Source organism: Melanotaenia boesemani, chromosome 14, assembly GCF_017639745.1.
Source record: "Melanotaenia boesemani isolate fMelBoe1 chromosome 14, fMelBoe1.pri, whole genome shotgun sequence".
In the NCBI taxonomy this organism is placed as follows: Eukaryota; Metazoa; Chordata; class Actinopteri; order Atheriniformes; family Melanotaeniidae; genus Melanotaenia; species Melanotaenia boesemani.
In genome coordinates, this window is record NC_055695.1 from 12,586,547 (window position 1) to 12,609,060 (window position 22,514).

The window sequence follows — 22,514 nt, forward strand, 5'->3', positions numbered from 1 at the left end:
GTTCTCTGAACAGATGAAAATCTAGACGGAATATAAGGTCACTGAACAATAACAAGTGACAGGCAACAGCTAAAGCCTACTTACAGTTTTGTTTTGTTAGCGTAGTTTTCAACTATGCTGGCTTAATTTGCTCTGTTCAACCGAATCTGCAAAAGCTCCTTAACTTCACATTTTCAAAGAGCTGCTTATTGTTGTTTCTGTTTAAAAAAGAAAAAAAAGAGGTGTGACCAAGACAGAAGCTTTAATATCTTGAAGCATTCTGACTTCATACAATGAAATCTTGAGAGTTGTGGCACAAAGAAGATTAAAAAAAAAAAACAGAAAAAAAACAAAACAAAAAAACATTCAGTCTAACAGACATGCATGTTTGGTTAGATCAACAGGTTTCTCTTGTAAATAAGATTGAGCGTCTCAATGGGACTACCTGTATAAATAAAGGTTAAGAATATAGATAATACTGTAACTATCTTATCAGCTGAATGGAAAAAATTTACAGTAAGACACAAATGAACTTAACGTTTCTGTTGGGAACCTTGAATCCTGGCAAATGTATGAGAGTTACTTTAACAGGTAACAATTACCTAAATGTTGTACAGAGACCTTTGCAAGACGACAAAGGCAAAAGCTCTAATGATATTACAAAGTGTTAAGGTTTTCAGGAAAGAGAAGGTCTTTAAGAGATTTTAGGGCTCATTTATGCTATCTTTAATACTCATATGTCTTTAAAAGTACCCTTAAATGGGTACATCTGTTTCCAAGGTTGTCAAATGTCACTCCCAACATGCTCCCATGCGTGCTAGTACATGTTGACATGGTTGTTTGGTAATACAACCACAAGAGCGGTGGTTCTCAAACTGGGGTTCGGGACCCCCATGGAGGTTGCGAGATAATTTCAGGGGTCGCCAGATAATTGTAAGATATATGTCCTACATTTATCAAACAAATTAGGGATTTTTACCCAAATTTATCTGATTTTGGGAATGTAGGTGCCTTGTCACAGCAGTGAACCACAGAAACCACTTTATCCTCTTCATTTATGAAGATTCTGACAGTTTTCCAGCCTTACAGAGGATGGCTGCAAGATGACCCATTTGATACAAAACACAATTAATACCCAAGTAGTCGCGTGCGGGTGGGGGTGGCGAACACCAATGAATGTTACCTTGGAGGTCATGGCTCAAAAAATTTGAGAACCACTGCACTAGAGGACAGGGCAGAGTTCAGAGTTCACATCTCAGTTCTGATGTCAGTTTCAGACAATAGCAAATATGGCGACGGTTGAAGAGATCATGATAATGTATGTTCTCGGAAAGAAACAAAAAGACGCAGCACAGTAAACGACAGTGGTTTGTGCGGCCATTAAATACATTGCAGCTTCTTCTTCATTCTTTGTTCCTTTTCTCTGGTTGGACCTGAGCATTTCTGCCCCCATTGTTTCCTCATGTAACTTTTTCCAACATAATCATGTTCTTTCTTTCTTCATGTACCTTGAGTTTGACCTCCTGATTCTGTCGGTCACTCCATATAAGAGTCAATCTGAACCTCAAACCTCCAGAGAAAATGTGAATGCATCCAGTTTTTATCCTTTCCGTTCCTCTGCAGTTCTTCCTTTCCCTTTGTACTGCCCATCCCTGATTTCTGAATAAATGCTGTGGCATTGATGGGCTCACCTTGCCCTCTCAGACACACTTTGTTAATAAACTCACCACTAAACATACATATTCATAAATGCATCACAAACTCTAAATGCATAGCAAACTCTGGAAAAAGACCTTTAAGTGATTTTTCTTTAATAGCATGCAAATGGATTGCTTCATCATGTTGACCTAGAAGGCTGAAAACTGACTAAATACTTCCTTTTATTGTCAATGGAGAGCCATAGATTGTATAAAAAAGATGGATGCATTGCCCATGTCATCCGCTGCTTTGTTTGGGTTTTGTACACTCAGTGATTTGTTTGACAGCATCTTGAATAGCGGCTTGTAAATCCGAGCATAGTCCTTTCCACAAAATTGAAATCAGCTCTATTAAATAACTGTTTTTAAATTATTTGTTAAAACCATAATCTAAAAAAAATTAATGTTTACTAAGGCAACATATCAACTGGGAAGTCATTTTTTGTGGACTACTACCACTTCAGGCTACTTCAGTTCGATTTTTTTAAACCAGGAGGCAACATCCATCTTTTTTTTATACATTCGTTGGTGAGTACTTGGCTGGCTTTTCAGTGTAGTGTTTCATCATTTTAATTTGCAGTCCTAAGTAACACCGAAGTATATCTTAGTGTTTTGTTCAATAAAACAAGAAATACAGATGATCTTTCCTCAGTAACAACAAATAAAGTGGACATTTTTCATTATTTTGAAGACTGATATATGTTGGCTGCAGCCTAACACGTTCTGATAATTTAGCATGTATTTGAAGTTTAACTGAAATTAGAGTACATAAAAGAGTTCACTGGCACATAACTTTGCCTGTTGTGCATTCACCCATATTTTATATGGTACTTTTTGAGTTTAAAGTAAAACACCATGTTGCCTTTCTAGCCAGCCAAAAGCAAATATTTATTGCTTTTCTGAACTTTTTTTGTTTTGTGTTTTTTCCTGTTTTTTCTTCTTTTTTTTTTAATGAGCTACATATCTGTTTGTGATCAAACAACAAACCAGCTATTGGACCAGCTGTTAAAAGTCTGCCAAGTGTTCCTAAGACACACATAATAACAGTGTTTTACACCAACAGACTTAAATCAACTTATAAAGCAGTTCATTACGCAGCTACTTACCATCAAAAGGCCACCATGACCACAACAAGCCCCCACCCACACCTACAGTAATTGTTTCACCTCTCTAGCTAAACCACCTACTTTTGCCTCCCCAACAAGCACAAACACAAACAAACACAGAGAGATTTAAACAGTTTTTGGTTTAATCAAAATAGAGCTGCCCTTCAACACAATTTCATGTCTTATAATGGGAGAGACTCGGTACGGGGCCTGTCATTACACGCACCATTAAAACACAGCAGTAGACTAATCTAGTGCTTCCATAAGCAACAGCAGAAGCAGGAGGGGAGGCAGCAGACAACATGGAAGTGGAGGCTGACAAGGGATGGAGCACGAGAGGAAGAAAAAGAATGCTACAAATAAACAACTGTACGAAAACTGACTAAGAAAAATTAAATACTAGTTGAGGCTTACTACACAAGAAAGACAAGAGGTCATGATAGGTACAATGACAGGAGAGCAGCAAATTGCATTCGATAAGGAACCAGAGTGATTCTAGCTTTTGAAATTCAAATGCTGCAAGAGGAGTAGAAAAACACTGAGTTAATGCTTGAGGAGAAGAAGCAAGAAGAGAGGTAGTTTTAGATGACAAAATGTGTTAAGCAGTGCAGAGGTGATAGGGGATGTTTAAGGAACAAGAGCGGGGCCAGCGGGTGAGAGGCCAACAAGCAAGACACAATGTCTGAGGGAGCTGTAAGTGGCAGAGAAAAAAAAATGCAGCAAGAGAAAAGGGAGGTTACTCTAAAAGAAGAGAGGTAAATGAGAAATGGAGAGGAAAACAATGCTACCAGAGGAGCAGTGGCAGGAGATGCTTGAAGAGATGAAAAACAAAGGCGCAACATGGGATGCTTGAGGAAAAGGAGCAACAGTAACAAGCTTGGTGAGGAGCAACAATAAGGGATAGGAGCAGCAGGGGTAGCTTCAGCATGTGAGAATAGTAGGATATCAGACTTTGAGAAGTGAGACAAAAGAGGCAAGGGTTATGTTTGTAAAGGAGGAGTGGGGGAAATTACACCTCTGTGGAAACAGCAGGTGGGGCAAGAGGTGATGTCAAGGAAGAGGGGTGATGGTAGAGGTAGTAGGAAGGGGCCAGTGAACACTTGCAAGCTTTAATTATGATTCACTTTTCTGCTCCGGCAGTCTGTATGATAATAAAGCTGAAATGTTGCACCCAGGAGGGAAAATGTGGGAATGTGTGAAACTTAACACCACACATTATCAGAAACTATAATCACATCACAATGATATTAAAAATTGTGTAAGCAACCTGACCTGGCTGATGGCTTTAAATGAGACTCAGCATAGAGGAATTCAGTCTTTCTTTTCTTCTTCTTCTTTTCTTTTTTTCACCTTATGCACAGGGATATATTTATAACTGACATTATCTTCAGTAAAGGTACTTACTGGTCCAAAAATGCACTACTGGAAGACAATCATCTGTTATAAACCCCTATTTCATGAGAACCCTGCAAACTTACTGTGGGTAATTCCTAAGACAGCATCATAAAATGTCTAAGTTCCTCTGGTAAGCTATATGGAGTTTCTCTAAAAATGGAGTAAAATCAAGTCTGTCAGAATGACTCGAGTTAATCAGCTTAGTTGACGACCTCGCAAGCTTTTTGCTTTAAGCATAGTTGTAGTGCAAAAATGAGTTCAAGGTTTCACCCTGCATCAGCGCTACCATTAAAATGTCCACCTACCTTCCACTGCGCACACTGAAGTGATCACAAAGAAAAGCAATGCAACCCAAGTGGCCGACTTGACCAAAACATCTCCCCGTCTGTCCTCTCCCATCATTTAGCCGACTGAAAATAAATAAATAAATAAATCCCCCAGAAACACGCTGTATTACTCCGGTGAGCTGTCACATCTCAGTGCTCAGTCTGTTTGCGCACAACCTGCAGATTCAGCTGGAACTGAGCAGAGATAAACTGCTACTGAGCCTCCGCGCTCTCTCCGCTCAGCCTCTTTTTTTTCCTCCAACACCTTTCTGTCCAATCAGGAGAAAGGATGCCGGCCCGAAAACCAATCACCCATTCTTTTCCACCTGACCGAAGCCGCATACCCAATAGTCAGGGACGCCCCCCTTCACAGGAGAGTTGGCTGCATGACTGAACAGCGACACCCAGTGGTCAGAAATTGAAGCAACGTAACCAAACTTCAAAGTGTTTCAGGTACTTCTCCCCTCAGGCACGTATTAAATGTGTCGAGACACATTATTATGGGATGTGATGGGAAACTAGGTATTTTCAAAGGTGTTTGGATGGATAGTGTTTGGATCATTCTTTACTTGGGATCCTGTAAAAGATTGTTATTTGAGTCTGTATACAATCCGTTTATGTCACTTCATTAACGTACATTACATTGTGATATTGACGTTATGCTTTCTAAATAGCCATTTTTGCAATGAACATCGAAATAAAAGACATCAAATAACATTAAAGAAGGCTTCAGAAACAGCATTGTTAAAAAATGTTCAGTAATGATAAATTAATAAACTAAATATTTCTCTGAATTGGCCTGTTACTCCAGTTTAAAATCGCTTGAAATCTCTGTACCAGTGAACATCTCTATATTTCTTTATTGGATTTTTTTAGACTTTGCCATATTGATATGTTGTACCCTCACTTTTAAGACTCCCAGGTCATGGAGGATATAGTCACAATTGAAACTTCTTTTTTTTCTTTTTTTTTTTCCTCACATAGGTTAAATTAATCGGACTCATCATCCAGCCTCATCTCTTTAAATGTGTTTGCTGCTGTGACTCCAGGTTATAGCAACAGATTAAAAACTTTATCATAAAATAAACAACATGTCCATACACATTTAAGCTAAAATGAAAAGTGTGAGCTTGGTGGCTTCAGTAGCACACCCAAGACTTCAGATAAAAAAAAAAAAAAAACAAGAGTTGAGAGTCAAGCCAGGAGAGACCGCCGAGTTAATTTGATACATGAAAACAGCTTTTGCAGCGTTAAGAGAAAAAGCCAAGGCTATACCAGAGTATGTAGCCTTGTGTTGCTGGGGATGAAGGGGATTAAGTGAATAACACCTACACAGGTGTTTTCACTCATGTGTACTTGCTTCATCTCGGGACTGTGTTTGTTGAAATTTCCCTAAATATCCTCCGAGTACCTTTTAGGTTAGAACAACTTTTATTATTCTCACTGGTACAGGCTGAACACAGGTCTAATCTGCCGGAGTGAAAACTTCTGTCTTGAGCTCTACGAAGGACTTTATTTCTCACCAGATAAAAACAAACCCATTTCTGTGGAACATGAGACTTTTATATAAACTCAAAAATAATGTTTTTAAGGATTTATTACTCTGTGGAATGGACATGGAGCTTTAAAAGGTCTTATGAATCAACACAGATTAAATGTGCATTTGTCTGTAAGCTCTCTTTGCAATTTATAAAGGCACTGTGTGGTAATAGTGTCTTGGGAATCAGTCACTTAATATTGAAAGATTATAACAGACAAAGTCCTGTTTCTCTTTTTGTAAATGTGTGTACAAATAAGCATTGTGCCGCTTAAAAGTATAAATGACAACTATTTAATTTAATTGAAAAGTAAGGAGTTTTCACCCTGGTGGCTGTGATTTAATTTAGTCTTTTGGTTCCTGTCATGCTTCTTGTCTCCTTTATCTTGTGCTGTTTACTGTCGGCATGACACTGACGTATTTTTTAGCCTTAGCCCATTTTTTCCTGACATAAAATCTCAGTTGACAACATTTGTTATGTCAACGTGACATCAGCTCTCTTCAGTAGCTTCTACTGTACATCCTGCTCACACTGATGGGATCTGCGACTACAGCCACAGAGAGTTGATTCTTATTTTAAAGGTTGGCTGCTGGAGGCAGTGAAAACGTCCCTCCAGCCTCAGGTGGAGACCCAAAAATCGATTGCAAACCTGCTGGCTGCTACATGAGCAGAGCAAGAACGTTTAAACTGTCTCCAAAGCTGAGGTTACTCTTTGGAGTTGTACAGGAAGAGTTGAGGTGGCTCTGCCCTGAGAGACTCAAAGAAGTGATTTAACTTTGATCATGGGCAGACAGGTCAGACACAGAGCTGAACACTGATTAATCTTCATGTCTAGACACAGCGGTGCAAGAATCCACTGTGCGGTGGTGTGCAGCTGCCACAAATTGTCCTCCAAAAAAGAATTTCAAATTCCACTTTCACTTCTAAAATCTATCACAATTACAGGACACGTTTCAGGAAAGATACATACTGCAGTAGAGTTATTTCAGACATACTGTATCAAGCCAGTTCAGTCAAAGTTTCCTACGACAATGGTGCTGAGAAATGAAATGTGAGCTATGTAAACTGAAACATTCGACATTTTTTGAAGGCCTTTGGTGTCTATGCCAGTGTGTGCTCCATTTCAATCTGTTGTATCACATTTAAAAACATCAGCATCAGGAAGATAAATCATTAATTAACTTCAAACCCCTGACTGGTGCGTGATTGTCGTCAGCCCCGTTTTCCCCCAGCACAGCCAGATGAGACTTGGGATGAGCTATATGTTTATTTATAGCTGTGGTGCTAGCAAGCCACGACTTTTAAAAGAACACAAGATCCTCCTACATTTGATGTTAATGATTGGAGTGGATGATGCATTTGATTTGTCATGTTGTGGAAAGGATAGGACATGAAAATAACTGAATCTGGTAAGTACAGAGCACCATGCACATAGGCTGCAGTGTAAACAAAAATATTCTGTGCAAGCTTTATGTGGCCTATTTTTTGACAATGGAATGAAAAACTTCACTCTGATCGGTGCTCGTGCTGATCAAAACCAGTGCCGTTAAATAAAATATAACCATTAAACCCTGTCATTTAATCATTTATTTTCTTTTTCTGTAAGGGAGGGTGAAGCCACCTCAATGGAGCCCAGAGAAAACAGCCCAGCACTGTTGAATAATATCATAACCTATCTGTTTACTCTTATTGGAAAAAAAAAAAAAAAAAAATACACACACACATAAACAAACAAACAAGACAAAAGGGGAATTAGAAAATTATTGGGTCCACTTTTAGTAAAATACTAGACAACTGTTTTCACTTCCAACTCTATTTAGTGTTTTTGGACTTCACTGGAGTACCTTTGCTTGATTCAGTTTTTTTTTCTTCTTATACTAACTACTTTTTTAGCCTCCCAATTCGTTTTTAAATCAAAGGAGAAGAAGACTGATTTTTTTATCATATATTTTGTAGCTGTGGCAATCAGTGAGTACAATAACATCAGAAACATGGCGCATGATAAGATTGAGAAGTGATGAAGACAAAATGTTGCTTAGCAACTTCAGCAATATTCAAATAAAACTGCTGATGGCAAAAGTCCTCTGCTACAACCAAACAGAGTTTAATGGACAAAATGTGTGATTAAATACACTGATGAATAAAAACCAGCTTAATACACAGTCCCAGAGTGTGTATGCATGTAACACATTTGCCATTTTTGTATGAATTAGGAGTCCCATATGCAACAGCAGCAGTGCAAAGTTAAGAAAGGCATGCCCTGTTAAACAATACATCACCAGGCAAATGTAAACAGAAGTCTGCAAACCTGTATATACAAAACAAAACATTTAATAATTTGTACTTTATTAACCCCAATCAGAAAATTCGGCTCTGCATTTGACGTACTAGAGAACAGTGGCTTACCATGTTTTGGGAGTAACCCCCAGGGACTTGAACCCAGGCTCTTCAGACCCAAGCCTACCAGACTAGGTTACCCCGCTTCCAAACAAAGGTGTTCAGGACCTGAACACCTTTGTTTTCCCACAGATACATTTATAGTAAAAAAAATAAAATAAAATAAAAAAAAAATTGATGAGGGGGGGTCATAGTCAACGTACTTTAGCCATTCTCTGCTGTGAAAATATGTACAGTGTATTAAGCTTTGGTTACAGTTCATCAACCACTGTGTTGATTTGTCAGTTAACACAGATATCCATTTCAAAAGTTGTCTCCTTCCCGCTGCTATCTTATGAAACTTTTACTTTTCATAATTTCTTTATGGTTATAACAACCAGATGGGGAAGAATACTGTGCAATTTTTTGTCTTCAGAAAGCAGAACTTATGGGAACTGGTTGTCTGTGCTTGTTGTAACAGCTCTGATTAGGCTACTTACCTCTTTACAAAGGTGGTGAGTTGTTTAAAAAAGGTGGACATTTTTGCTTTTTTTCTTCTGAAGTAAAAGTGAGGTACAACATCTCATACATTTCAGGAGTGTGATGATATATCTGCAACACAAACACTTCCTACTGAATGTATTGGATTATGCCAACATGTCATGACGACTACAACACAGATTATGAGGCTTTTCTTTTCTTTTCTTTTTTTTTTTTTACCAATAGAGTATCATATTCTACATTCATGGCTCAATATGGTGCCAGTCTTTAAGGTAATGTATACAAAAATTTACAGTGTACACAATGTTCATTAAGGTAGACAACCTTGACTCAAGTTACTGAATAAAATAAAAAAAAAGTTTTGTTGAACACATCACAGATAAGGGCACCTGCTGACTGGACCCTGGAGCTAAATACACATTATCTTCATTATCAGAGTTGTTGGCATTTCCTTCTCTTCTAAACAACATCTTTTAGTTATTCTCTTCCAAACATCCTCTGAAACCAGCTCAGTAAGCTAAATCACAAACTAAGACACACGCAGCAAAATAAAGACTATGGTCAGTGTTTCCTTCTCTTTGTCAAAGTAAATGTCCACTGATTCCCCAAAATATCCTTTTTTATTCATTTTTGGCAAAATTCCGCTCCAGTCTTCTACCAACTAAAGCCCCTTTCCCATGGTTCAGTTCAGCTCTGGCCCTCAGAGCCTAACAGGAGGCAGCGGCGGTCTATCATCGCTGAAGCAGCAGGATGGTCAAAGGAAGCATCAGTAGGAGGCTACAGATGTCAGTTTGAGACGTGGCTGCGCCTGTGACTCGGTTGTTGTCTGGTGGGTAGGCGTACAATCCCGGTCTGCTGCGAGGACACTGACCACCTACACACATACCGCTTCCTGAGCCGCTGATGTCATCACCTGAACAGTTAGAGAGGAAATTTAAAACATGAATTTATGTAAAATAAAAAATGTAATGGGGGAGAAGATGTTTTTTTCTTGTTTTTGTCAATATGCCACCCAAAGCTGCTCAATTTTCACTGCACTAAGATAAAAGCAGTCCTCTTCAGTTTGGTCATGTTGATGCTGTGAATTTAGAAGTGAAATGAATGTTTTAAAGGAGCTGTGTATAGGATATAGCGACATCTAGAAGTACAGACTGTAAATTATATCAACCGCCTCACTATTTCCTTTTATGCATGCAAGAAAACACTACAGTGGCTGCTGTTTGGTTTGTCCCCTCTGGGCTACTGGAGAAGCACAGTACTGCATCATGGGAAACAAGAAGATAGAAACAGCTGTATATTTGAAAATAGGTTGTTTGTTTTAAGGTAATACAATCACCAGTCTTATTTTCATTAATATTTACCCTTGTGAAAATTTAATTATGGATATTAAAGCCAAAAATGTTACATGTGGGATTTTTTTAATAGCTTGATCCAGTGGTCATCTGTTGGAATACAACAGACAATATGTTTCATATTTAAACTATTATCACCTAAAATATGTATTTTACAGTAAACATGACTAAAAGTAGACCTACTTGCATCCTGGAAGTCCACATCATTGCCATCGAGTGCATTTTTTAGCTTGTTGCTCATTATTTTGAGCTGCATGATCTGCTGCCGGATGGTCATGTCTGGCTTCGTGATGTCAAGCTCCACTTCTGGGTTGTTGATCTGATTGGCCAAACCATCACCCATCACCTCTGGAAGGTACCTGACAGGATAAGAGCACAATCGTGATGGTGTTAACTAGGGATGCACCGATATGAAAATTTTGGCTGATACCGATTTTCGATATTAATATTATTGTTATGGCCGATAACCAATATTTACCGATGTCGATATATATATTTTGTTTTAAAAGGTTTAAGATTATCAAATTCTGTACAAAGTGAAAATAAGGCAAACATTAGGGGTGTTCCCTTCCCACCATTGTTTGTGAAGTTCTGGATGGTAGTTTTTCAGATGACATATCAAATTTGTGGTGCTGAATGAGTTGAAACGGCATCCTCCTCGCATTACTTCAACTTTGCAGATATTGCATACTGCTTTTCGAGTACCTTCTTTTTACACCATGAAAAATTACCACACAGCTGAAATTGCTTCTTGCTTCAAAAACAATGTAGTGCTGCATCACTGTCACATGTCCAAACATGGCTGCATGGCCAAACCTTCTGACACACGTACACAAACAGCAATTATACGAAAATAAATATCGGCTGTTAATATCGGCCTAGTTTTGCTTATCGGACCGATACCGATATGTTAAAATATTACTAACATCGGCCGATACCAATATTAATGCCGATATATCGTGCATCCCTAGTGTTAACATCACTACTCAAGTTGTGGCTCAGAGCTAGATCACAGATGAATAAAGGGTTAGTTAGTTAGTGAGGATTAAAATAAATCACACAGACATTATTTCCACTAAATCTCGGTTTTGATGATTACAAATTAGATATATTTGAGCTTTCAGAAAGCTTAGATAAATCTAATTTATTTTTAACAAAATAGTGTTGGTATAACAAAGAAAACACTGGGTAAGTGTATTGAACTACACTGTATTTAACAGTATAATTACACATTCACTCAGTACTGAAAATGTGAGAAGGGATGTGTCTCTCACTTTTTGTGACCCTGGGCTTTGTCAAGTGTGATACTCACTTGCAAGCATGTCTGTTTTATATCTCCAATGTAAATTTGCAGAGATACGCAGTTATGGAGATAATTGTCTACTAGATTTTTCCCTCCACATTGGATTAGAGACTCCACTCATGTGACATCATTATCAAATTTAGGCTGATGTAATACATTGTCCTCTTACATATTTGATGCAGTAAATGAAGTCAGACAACAGTGTGTGAACTGTTTGTTTCCACTTGTTCCCTGTTTTTTGCTATGAATATGTAACACAAAAATAGTTTCTTTCATGGTCCATCATCCAACATACATGCCAAAGGCTGGTGTAAATGTTATACATAATGTTATCAATAAATTTGATTGAAGATATGTGTGTGTTTTGGTAGACTAATGTATGATAATGTAACCTCTAATTAACTAGTCCAACCAGAGATAAGTAGCAGGCTACAGAGATCTAGATAGTTAATTTTTTTCCAAGTTCACATCTGCATATTTTTTTTTTTAATTCTTAAAATTTAAGTCTTCCAAACCAGCGAGACATCAATTAAGGCACATTTGTTGGAATAACTACGGCGCATTTAGTAAGTAGGTCATAGAAAGCCTTTTGTAGTAGAGAGAGCCCTGCAGAGTCTGATAAATGCACCCTTAAGATCTCATTTAGGGAGGCTTGCCTGTTGCTGTGATGGCCACCATAGATACATACATCCGACATTTACTGTACCGTAATGACAATAAGCCATTAATCACTTAATACTAACACATGGACCTGAATCTCTTTATATCTTTACAATTTGCATTTATTTTAGAGAGCCTGGATTTTTTTTAAATCACATTTTAAATCATAATATGATATAATGATATAATTGTATCATTACATATTATGTAATGATACAATTCCAATGAGAATAGATGTGCAATAGAATTGAATTAGTGCCCAGGGTTATTTTTTCTTGAAGATGGGGCATGCAGTGTTATCTTATCTTTTTTATGTCACTGGGTAAAACTTAGAACATGCAACACATTATAATCTGTCCCCTAATTCTGACCTCAGGCAACTGTGTCAAGTGTAGCTAATCACCGGAGGTGGTAAATACTATACAATGAGTGAAAAAGTCATTGCAACAAGGACAGTGTAGACCTTCTCCCAGGAGAAAATTTATGCTAGTTCTGGTCTGTAAATGTAAATGTAAATTTAGCTTTAAAGCCATTTTTCATTGTAATTTAAAAGCTCCTGCCAAAGGGAGTTTTTCTCTACCAGTGAAAACATTTTGTTTGTAATGCAGGTTTTTCTACCTGACACAGTTTTGCATCCTACCTACCTGGTGGTTAGTTAACTGCTACCTCACACTCCACCATTTCTATCCATCAAATTAGATTAGGTCTTTCTGGAAAGGGGACTTAGAAGAGACAAGAGCTAAAATACAGCATTTTGGACAGAAGATGGCAACAAACATTCATCATAAAATCCACAATATGTCTGTAAAGCTTCAGTAGCTCAGAACACTGATTTCCTCACTGCTCTCATGAACACACAAATTGTATATATTCTTACTCTGTCACACACAGTCAGCCACTAATCCATATTTCATGGCTGTTCCCACATTATTCAGACACATGAAGCGACATTTATATTTTACACCTTTTGGATGCCATACATTTTTAAGTGCTCTGCTCAGGATAAATCTCATCGCTTGACTGTAATCCAACCACTTTAAAGTCAGGGAAATGTGGTGTGTGACTGGATAACGTACACATCAACATGGCATTAAATTGTTCAAAAAAACATATAAATATAGTCTCAGGGGAGCTGAGAAATGCACAAGGGTGTTTAACTGCACAGCCTTACTTGAGATGCAAAATGTGGATTTCATTGAGGTTTAAAAATGCTGCATCTGAAACGTCACTTCCACACCTCGGAATAATATTCCTTTCACTGCAGTTTTTGATTTGTCAGTATTGAAATGGCATGCTTCTTTGTTTTGACAAAAGCACATACAACACTTTTAACAGGAAATCAGGCCTTTACCAAGGCAACTTTAACATAGAGTAGTTGTGTTTCTTCCTTCTCACTTTGATCTGTTCACTCCAGACATGTTTCTTTGTGTTGTTAAGTATGAAAGAACATGAGTTTTCTCTGGAATGAATCATGTTTCTTTGCTGCAGGAATAATACTTTCACTGAAGAGACTGCAGACCTTGAGAAAGTGTTATTAAACACTCAATCTGTCATTGATTTGACAAATAAATTCATAAAAAAATACAGTTAAATAAGACAGTGAGTTGGATCTGAATATGACGAGAAAACATGTGGCTCATTTAGATTTTCGGACAGAGGAATAATGCGCACCATCCCCTCTGTTTCCTCTGCTTGTTTCTCACCTGGCTTTGGTAATGCCGTTCCAACATTTATCTTGATTGTTGCCTCCTGCTGCCAGTTTGCTGCAAAGTGCCACAGGGAGCTGGACCCAGTACTGACGCATCTCCCTCAGCTTACTAGAGAGATCAGACACCTGAAAAACATAAGGGCCAAAGTCTAATGTTTTAGTATTAGCAAGTCGAGCAGCATTGTTTTCTATCTTTTGGCTACACATTTTCAAATAGGGATAAAGCAAACAAACCAATGTACACGCAATTTTAGCTTGAACTCAGAATCTAATGCTGATCAAGAGATCTCTTCAGGAAGCAGTCTAAAAATGTATCACTAAAAGCCACTTATCTGTAAATATCTATGTAATCCATTTTGTAACCATGGTGACAAGTGCACACATCAGTATGTGTAAGTGTCGCTGATTAAAAGGTCAAAAAGCTGTTAATACAGCTGTTCCATTATTTTACTCCCTGAACTTTCATTAAGACTCATTAAAAAGTGTATGACAGTGATTTCACAGGAATAAGCGCTGAATCGTAAAAGCACGGGGGGCCTCATTTTCACCTGTCTTTATACATGATACTGATTATTCATGGCAAACAGTCAATTTGAAGTCCATTAATAGGATACTAAAAATGCAGATGATCAGTAATATCTTTGAAGGCTTTGCAACACTCAAGAACATAAATCTGCACATCAGTGGCATTAAAGTGCTGCATAATTTACTTCTTCTCTATGGATTTCAATCACCAGAACTTTGACGAATCACACTAAAACTAAAACGCAAAAAATTTGCCCCAGTTGATGGTCGAGCGATTGGTATTACCATAGTTTTCAAAATATTAAGTCTTTTGGGGGCAAAATTAATATCACAAAAACCATCTTAAAGAAAAAATGAGAGAAAAAAATACAATAAATGCTTACAAAAACACACAGTATATACATATGCAGAGGAACATACCTGCATTTCCAGTCTGAGTCCAGCTGTTGGGGAGGGTTTGTATTCTAGTGCAGTCAGGGAGCTGCTTTTCCTCTTCTGCTCATGGAGGGTAGGACTTCCTGTTCCTGGTTCACCTGGAGTTCCGCATGTCTGGTATACCTACACACAACCAGATACAAAAAAGAAAAGAAAAAAAAAAAAAAATCAGCACAACCATGCAGCAGAAGGTTTTCAGGGTTGTGAGAACTAAAATGCCCACTAGATGTCAACATATACCAATGTTTCAAACAGTCAGGAGTTTTTCATCTCCTGACTGTCCTGCATGAGATGCCACTGAACAGATGGATATATTATCAGTATACACTATTTGTAAAAAAATTGGAAAAAGCCTTCCAGCAAACCCAGTTGGAAACTGTCCACTTTTTCCAAACTTTTATACATGTGATGTTAAATGAAAGACAAGCAGTTTTATTAAAACTGCATGTATGGGAAACCAGAAAAAAAGAAAAAAATATGAACCCATTAGTTACTTCTCATGATGTTTATAAATTTGCTTCAATGTGATTTTGAATATTCCTTAATACTAATTCTGGGAATAAATCAAACCAAATGAAGTAAAAAAAAAAGGTAATGGGTTGGTGAGAAAAGCTAAGATATTTTACCTTTGCTGTAAATGTGTCCATGTTTTCCTGCAGATAGTGCACAGCCTCATAAATTCGAGCAGGGATGGAGGTGAGAACCACATCAAGACTGGGCTCTGTGCTGAAACTGGACGCCACCTGGATCATTGTATCTGAGCAAAGGAATGAGGACAAAACGTCTGCTTTACAACAGCATTAACTGTGCATCATAAGGTCTAACAGCAGTCCACTTATATACTATAGCAATAATGGAAATTTATAAATGAAAAGAATTTTGTTTGTTAAAATTTTAGTTTTTTGCAAGCTTTGTTTTATTTAAATAAAATCAATCCAGTGACTATAAAAGTATTAAATAACCAGATATCCTGTGGAAAAACTCAGTAAATTCTTGATCTTTCTCACCTATTAGGTTCTGCCACTCTGGATCCAGGTCAGCTTGGTTGGCCAGGCAGCCCTTCATGACGTTGGAGCAGTAGTTGGAGCAGGGCTTGACGGAGGCTAGGCCACGACAGTGGGGGCAGTAAACCAGCTTCATCAGGGCCTTGGAGCATTCTGGTCCCAGAGAAACCTGGTGTGGGTGGAATCACAAACCTCAGGTTTGAATATTGAAAGGAGTGCATTTATGTATTGTTTACAAGAAGTCCAGGGTGGTGCTGGTCAAAATGTTTCTCTTTGGAGTGACTGTTTATGTCTTAATCTCTATGCTTTATCAGGGGTTTTAGTCCAAGATGAGAAACTATGACAACAGAGGGCAGCATTGCTTACTGTAAAGGGGATATGGGCTGAACAGGAAAGTGATGCCAGCACACTTTCGAAGTTTTCATACAATTTAAAGACTGTCAGCTTCTGTCAAAGGAGCTAATTTACTATTACTACTCAGAAGGTCTGATAGGGGGACATTTTAAAATGTTTCAGTGCATTTTCACACCAGCTTTCACATGAACAGACTGATTAAAATGTTTAATAAAAAACTGGGCTCCATTAATTTGTGCCACAATAGTCATTACTGTTGCGAAGAGGTGAGATTTGATGTACAAAATGATGCATTACACACGTAAGGAAATTTGCTGGCCTCTTCATGTATCAGAAATTATTAGAAATAAGATAAAGAGACAGGTAGAAAAAACATTTTGAGTCTTTAGAATGAATGATGAAAAGGTTAAATGTTGTGAGTTGTACAAAATAGGCTCAACCGTCATGAAACTGGAGGGATATACAAAGTAAGTAGTGTACTTAAGAGTATAAATGAAGATCTAAGTTTATAAAAAGTTAAGCATTCAAAACAAGGCTTCATAAAAATTGAATTTCATAGATATGACAGTTTGTCAAAAATGTACTTAGAGTTAAAAAAGAAAACATTATTGCTCCCTTAACATGACATCAGTCTTGTTATTCCCCCAAATTAGAGCCGTGTTCTGATGGCAGTGTTTGAAGTTTCATTGTTGATGATCTTTGTTTTTCTTATTTGTAGGGTGGAGATATTTTCTCTGGCAGTTGGGGTGTGACAACCACGCATCCATCCTATCTACTTTATTGAGAATCCGCCCAACAAACATTAAACACACTCACAAACTCACTCACAAACAGATATTTGTGTTTCCCATCTCTTCACGGGATATAATTAGACTTGCATTTAGCTCCTGGAGACTTAGCAGAATGCATACCATAATAACTGCTGGCTTAACCCTAGAATTAATAATTTATGTTACAGGGACAGCAATGTTGTCCTCAGAAAGAAGGTGGGCCCCAACAATGTGACTTGCAAACAACGTGAATTACACAAGTAAGTACACTCACCTGTGACACTTTCTTAACAACATCTGCGCTGACTAACAGCCCTTGGACAAATGACCTGGCAGTGACAAAAGCCCGGATCACCTTCACCTTCATGTCCCGAGGGACATCTCCAAATGGCCGTAGCGTCTCCTGTTGCTTAGCAACACATTCAAAGTAATCTTCTGATAAAGTGACCTGTCAGACAGAGATGACAGCACCAGGCCCAATGTAGGAGAAATATGTCACTTGGTATGCTGTTAAAGGACAAACATGCTTTTCATCCATGTTTCTCTGCAATATTAAGTATAAAACTTAAATTAAGTGAACATTTTTGTCACATTGTACCTTTTTATGAACCAAGTAGGAAGCAGAGCCTGAAAGGACCTGCAAAGCTGGTTCAAATAGAGTTCCAAACTGCAGCCAATCATTATTATAATTATTATAATTTATACAATATTAATATAATTTACTACAGTTCAGCCTATAAAAATTTAGCTATACTGCTCTTACCATCCAACTATACTGATCTAATACCTGACCTGATGTGTGCTTTACTTTGTGCACCCTTTTACCTTCTGTTTTCAATTACAATTTGTATCTCACAAATGTTGCATTTAGAATCAGGCAGAATTTTTCAATATCTTTACTCACATCTGTAGGGGTAGAGGTTTTAAAAGTTCGCTCCAATAGGCGGGCCCAGAAGTCAGACAGGTTCTCGTCCAAGTTGAGAGCAGAGCCCCGATAGTACTGGCGCAAGTCAGCATAGAGATCTCCATACAGACGAGTGTTCTGGGAGTACAGGGGGCCGAGTGGAGACAACACCTCCTGCAGGGAGCGCTCAGAACGGCCATGCAGTTCAGTGAAATAGGCTATGGAAGATGGAGAGACAGCAGTGAAATTTGGAGGGCGACTTGGGGGAAAGCGTGATAAATCATAACCTTGTAAAGCTGACATACAATAAAGTTGATGGTTACCTCCTTAAGCATTGGAAACAGAATAACATAAGCACTGATAGGGAGTCATGTTTCTGCCCACCTGACTAAGTCAACCCCTATTTCACTTTACTTATCTGTTTTCTCCTTACCAGGATCTGAGAAACCTAGTTGTGTTTTTATGAGCTAAATATCTGTCTGTGTGTCTCTAAATGTCAACTTTGGAAGTTTCACGCTACAAACAGCAAGTACAATCAGTCATTTAATCATTTAAAAAAATGCTGTAAATCAGAGCTTTATTAGCCATGTTTATACCGGGACACACCACTCTTTATCAAGCTACATAGTCTCTAAAGAAAGGACTTATGGCCATGTGTGTGCTTGCACTTTGCTGCCTTGAAAGCACTGACTAACTGTTTTCCACTCCAGAAGGAGTGGTTTTCAAAGTGTTTCTTTTATATAGTCATCCCCTGTTTTTGAAATCTACTTTTTCCAAGTCAGGGTTGCGGGGGCTAGAGCCAATTCCAACTGCTACATGGATACAATACAGTTATTTAGTAAAAATTGCACAAATATTCATAGTGTGTAAGAAATTCTAAGACCAAATTCCGTGGAGGAAATTGTCAGTACAGCCATACAACTTTATTTGATGTCAAGATGCTGAATAATAGCAATGTATATAGCATGATGATATCGTTCATCCTTTACTGAACAGTATTTTTTGCAGCCATGGTGCAATTAGCTTCTAATCTAATCTAATTTTCTTTCAAAATAAACAACTCCCCCAAACAACTTAAATTTTGTATTTTATTTTATTATTGTTATTTATTTTATTTTATTTTATTTTGCACCCAAGTAGATGCAAAGTGGCAGAAAGGTCAAACTAAGAGAATAAGAGAGTCAGAGAGCTGCTGCTGCAATATAATGGTCTGGGCTGTACTTTTGAGCTTCAAAGGCCATGGAACTGTGCCAGCCTGTTCTAACCACAACCAGATGGACAGCCACATTACTGCTACTGAGGTGGCCTGCTGCCTTCAGACTCATAATACTGCCTCCTCTTCCAATGACTAGTCCTCCTGCAGCCCTCAATTTCTGTCTTTATTTTATGTATTTTAACTCACTGTTTCTTCTCAGTAAGAATGACACTTTCTCACTTGCTGTATTTGTTTCTGTGCTGTTAGCGTTGTCACTTCTCAGTCTCCATCCTCTCCATCCTTTTCTCTCTGATGTGCAGTGATCTGCAGACTCAGCTCCTCAGCGGGTCAACTGCTCATTAGCTGAACTAGCCATTGCCCCAGGGGACGCCCCTCTGTTTCTGCGTGTGTGTTACTGAATGCAAGTGTGTGTGTATGTGTTTCCCTCGAGATCAGGGCATTGGCTTATCACATTTCATTGTGTCTGGCTGACTCTGCTCTCATTATAGCACCCAGTCAGGGGTCCCTTGTTGTACAGCACACACACAGCAACACATTCATCAACACAAATTTACTGCCACTATTGAAGCTACGATATTGAACGCTGAGCACATACACACAATCTCGCAAATATACAAGATACAAATGTCACGCTCTATGAGCTCACTTCTGAAGCTTTGCAATTGAGCTCAGGCACTAATGAGTGTCTTGTATACATTCATACACAAACACACACCCTACTTACTGTCAAAACTCCTGTAGAGTGCATTAAAAGCAGCCTGCAGGGACCTGCCAGCCTCTCTGATCAATCCCTCTGTCTCTTGAGCAGTCAAACCAGCCAGGCTCTCCTCCATGGTGCTGGTACAGCAGGTCGGCCCTTGAGGGCACATCCGCAGATGTTCTCCTGGTACACACAGAGACAGAGTTGCTCTTTTAATTATATTGCAATAATATATATGAATTTGTAACTGAATAAGTATATTTACTATCAAATCAAAGCAAGCTCAAATAAAAGCTTAGGGATACATGAGTTTAAAAAGTAACGCCATTTGTTTCAGTCTCATCTTTGTCAGGTTCATCACTTTGGTCTACACCTAAAAAATAAGAGGACCTTGCATGGCAGTTTCCGCCATCAGTGTGTGAATGTGTGTGTGAATGGGTGAATGTGATGTGTGATGTAAAGCGCTTTGGGTATCATCCCAGGTACAGTAAAGCGCTACATAAATACGGACCATAATATATATATATATATATATATATATATATATATATATATATATATATATATATATATATATAATTTTTTTGCCTTTCCAGAATTATGGTTTGTACACAGCCATGCTTTGACAAAAGAAAGAGTTGAATTGATGTGCAAACGGTGTTTCCTGCTTCCTACCATCATATTTCACGAAAGAGGTTTCTGGAACGCTAACCTAACTATATCCAGTTACAAACCCTTCATTCACTGGTCTGAGAGAGGTAACAATTATTACAGAAAACTCATTTTTAATTTTTTTTAACTAGATTTGTAGGGTTACACAATAAGGTAATCAGCAGATTAGGGACATTTATTAATCTATCAGTATGTAAGTAATTTGAGCTTAAAATTAAACTCTTTACAATAATTAAACTGAGGGGCTGGAGTGTCTCTTTCTTCTACAGCCATTCTACATTTTTGCTTATTTATAGAACTTGAGTGCATGTTTCAAATCTTTATAAAGCATTTATGGTTTCTCAGTACCCTTTTATCCAAGTCACAATGTCAACAACAAAAGCACTCTGTACAGGAAATACAGTATAGCCTATTTGGTTTATACATAGCAACTAATTATTTATTTATTTATTTTGGGCTGCTGTCCACTTGCACTGTTTGTTATCTACGTTTACGTCTGTCAGATGGAGATGTTCTTTTATATATATGGTGTTTCAGGTTTTTGGCAAATTCTGAGTTTCGTGTATTTTATTTGAATTCTTTTGTTAAAGGATGTTAAAGTTTTACAGCATAAGTTGCTAGGAAATCTTTTATGTTTTTAATGTGTTTTAAGCCCCTTGTTAAGTAATATAGTTACAAATAGTTACTACTCTGATATAAAATTAGTTGAAATGCAGCAATATCCTTGGTTATTATCAAGCCATGAGCTTATGTGAACAACTTTTAATAATGTTGGAAAGTTTTCTGATGTTGTGTTATATTTTTCTACCACCACTATTACCCATCTTTTCCGATAAAAAGCCACAGAGTCTCCAAAAAATGTGCCATTTTGAAAGATGTTAGGTTCATCATTGGAACACAGAAGCTGCTGCAAAGATATCTGCTAAATTTTCTTTCCTCAAGCTAATCCCTAGACCTTGCTCATGACTTGCATGGATCACAGAGAGGTACTCTGGTACCTCTCTGTGAGGTACTGATGTGTTAATGCATATTTTTGTGTATTGAAAACGTTTCTCTCGTGTGATAACGTTTCACCTTCAGCATTTTCTTTTCTTTTTTTGGCTTCTCACATGGGGATCCTTATGCCCATGAGAGAAAGTAAAAATGAAGATCTTTTTCACACTTACATAAATACTTGAACACACACACATACTCACACACAATGTCTGCCAGACAGCCAGAGAAAAGTCTGCAGCATCAGTCTCTTGACAGATTAGAGGCCTCGGGATTTTTCTGTGTGCATGTCTGGGTGCCCACGTCTGAGAAGGTTAAGGGTGAGTAAGTACCCCACAGCTGTGTGCTTCACTGCGCTCTTCCTTCTTAACAGGTCGTGGGCTTGTGGCTGTGTGTATGAATATGTGTGTGTGTGTCTGTGCATTTGCGGGTGTGTATGTGGGTGTGTACGTGGGTTGCAGGGCAGAATTTGTCCACCATGGTAAGTGGAGCAGAAGAGGAGACGCCTTCATCATCACTGCTCCATGAATCTTTCATTGGCACTTGCTAGTGTGTGTGCGTGGGGTGTGATAACATGGACAAAGATAAACAGTGGCAGCTGTATTACAGTAAATAGCAGCTAATGTATCGCCTTGTTTGTTGCTCATATCTTCTGGATTTTCTTTTTGTATCTTTACCAAATACATGGAGGAATAGGATTTCAAGTTCTATGGAGTTGGAACCTGAAAGCACAGCTTCAACTGCAGAGATAATGTATCTAATATTTTTTCTTATTTCTTAAGTATTCCTTGAATTTCAGGAACAGGATTCAGTCTGAAATTAGACACGTTATTCATTTAGAAGAGAAAAAAATGTTTTTTATGTCTATTGCTTGTGTTTTTCATCATTGAAAGTTGAAATTAGCTTTAAGATATATTTCCATCTTAACACTTAAATAGTGACATTTTCTACTTTAAATTTAGCTTCCAGGAAACCACTATAGGTCAATCACAGAACCAGT

General features: G+C 38.0%; 1 protein-coding gene and 1 pseudogene across 1 annotated transcript in view; both read right to left on the reverse strand.

Annotated features, from left to right (window-relative positions):
- LOC121653038 overlaps positions 1-4,713 on the reverse strand; it is an 87,111-nt pseudogene extending 82,398 nt beyond the window's left edge.
- Positions 4,714-8,126: 3,413 nt separating this feature from the next.
- Positions 8,127-22,514, reverse strand: part of gpc1a (glypican 1a) — a 36,659-nt gene continuing 22,271 nt past the window's right edge. The window contains exons 3-11 of the mRNA XM_042007444.1: positions 19,874-20,032; positions 17,934-18,151; positions 17,304-17,477; positions 15,909-16,074; positions 15,528-15,658; positions 14,887-15,024; positions 13,937-14,067; positions 10,454-10,629; positions 8,127-9,831 (exon numbers count right to left, since the gene is read on the reverse strand). Of these exons, the coding sequence (XP_041863378.1) occupies positions 9,650-9,831; positions 10,454-10,629; positions 13,937-14,067; positions 14,887-15,024; positions 15,528-15,658; positions 15,909-16,074; positions 17,304-17,477; positions 17,934-18,151; positions 19,874-20,032 (1,475 nt within the window). The 3' untranslated portion in view covers positions 8,127-9,649. The remainder of the gene's footprint in view (positions 9,832-10,453; positions 10,630-13,936; positions 14,068-14,886; positions 15,025-15,527; positions 15,659-15,908; positions 16,075-17,303; positions 17,478-17,933; positions 18,152-19,873; positions 20,033-22,514) is intronic.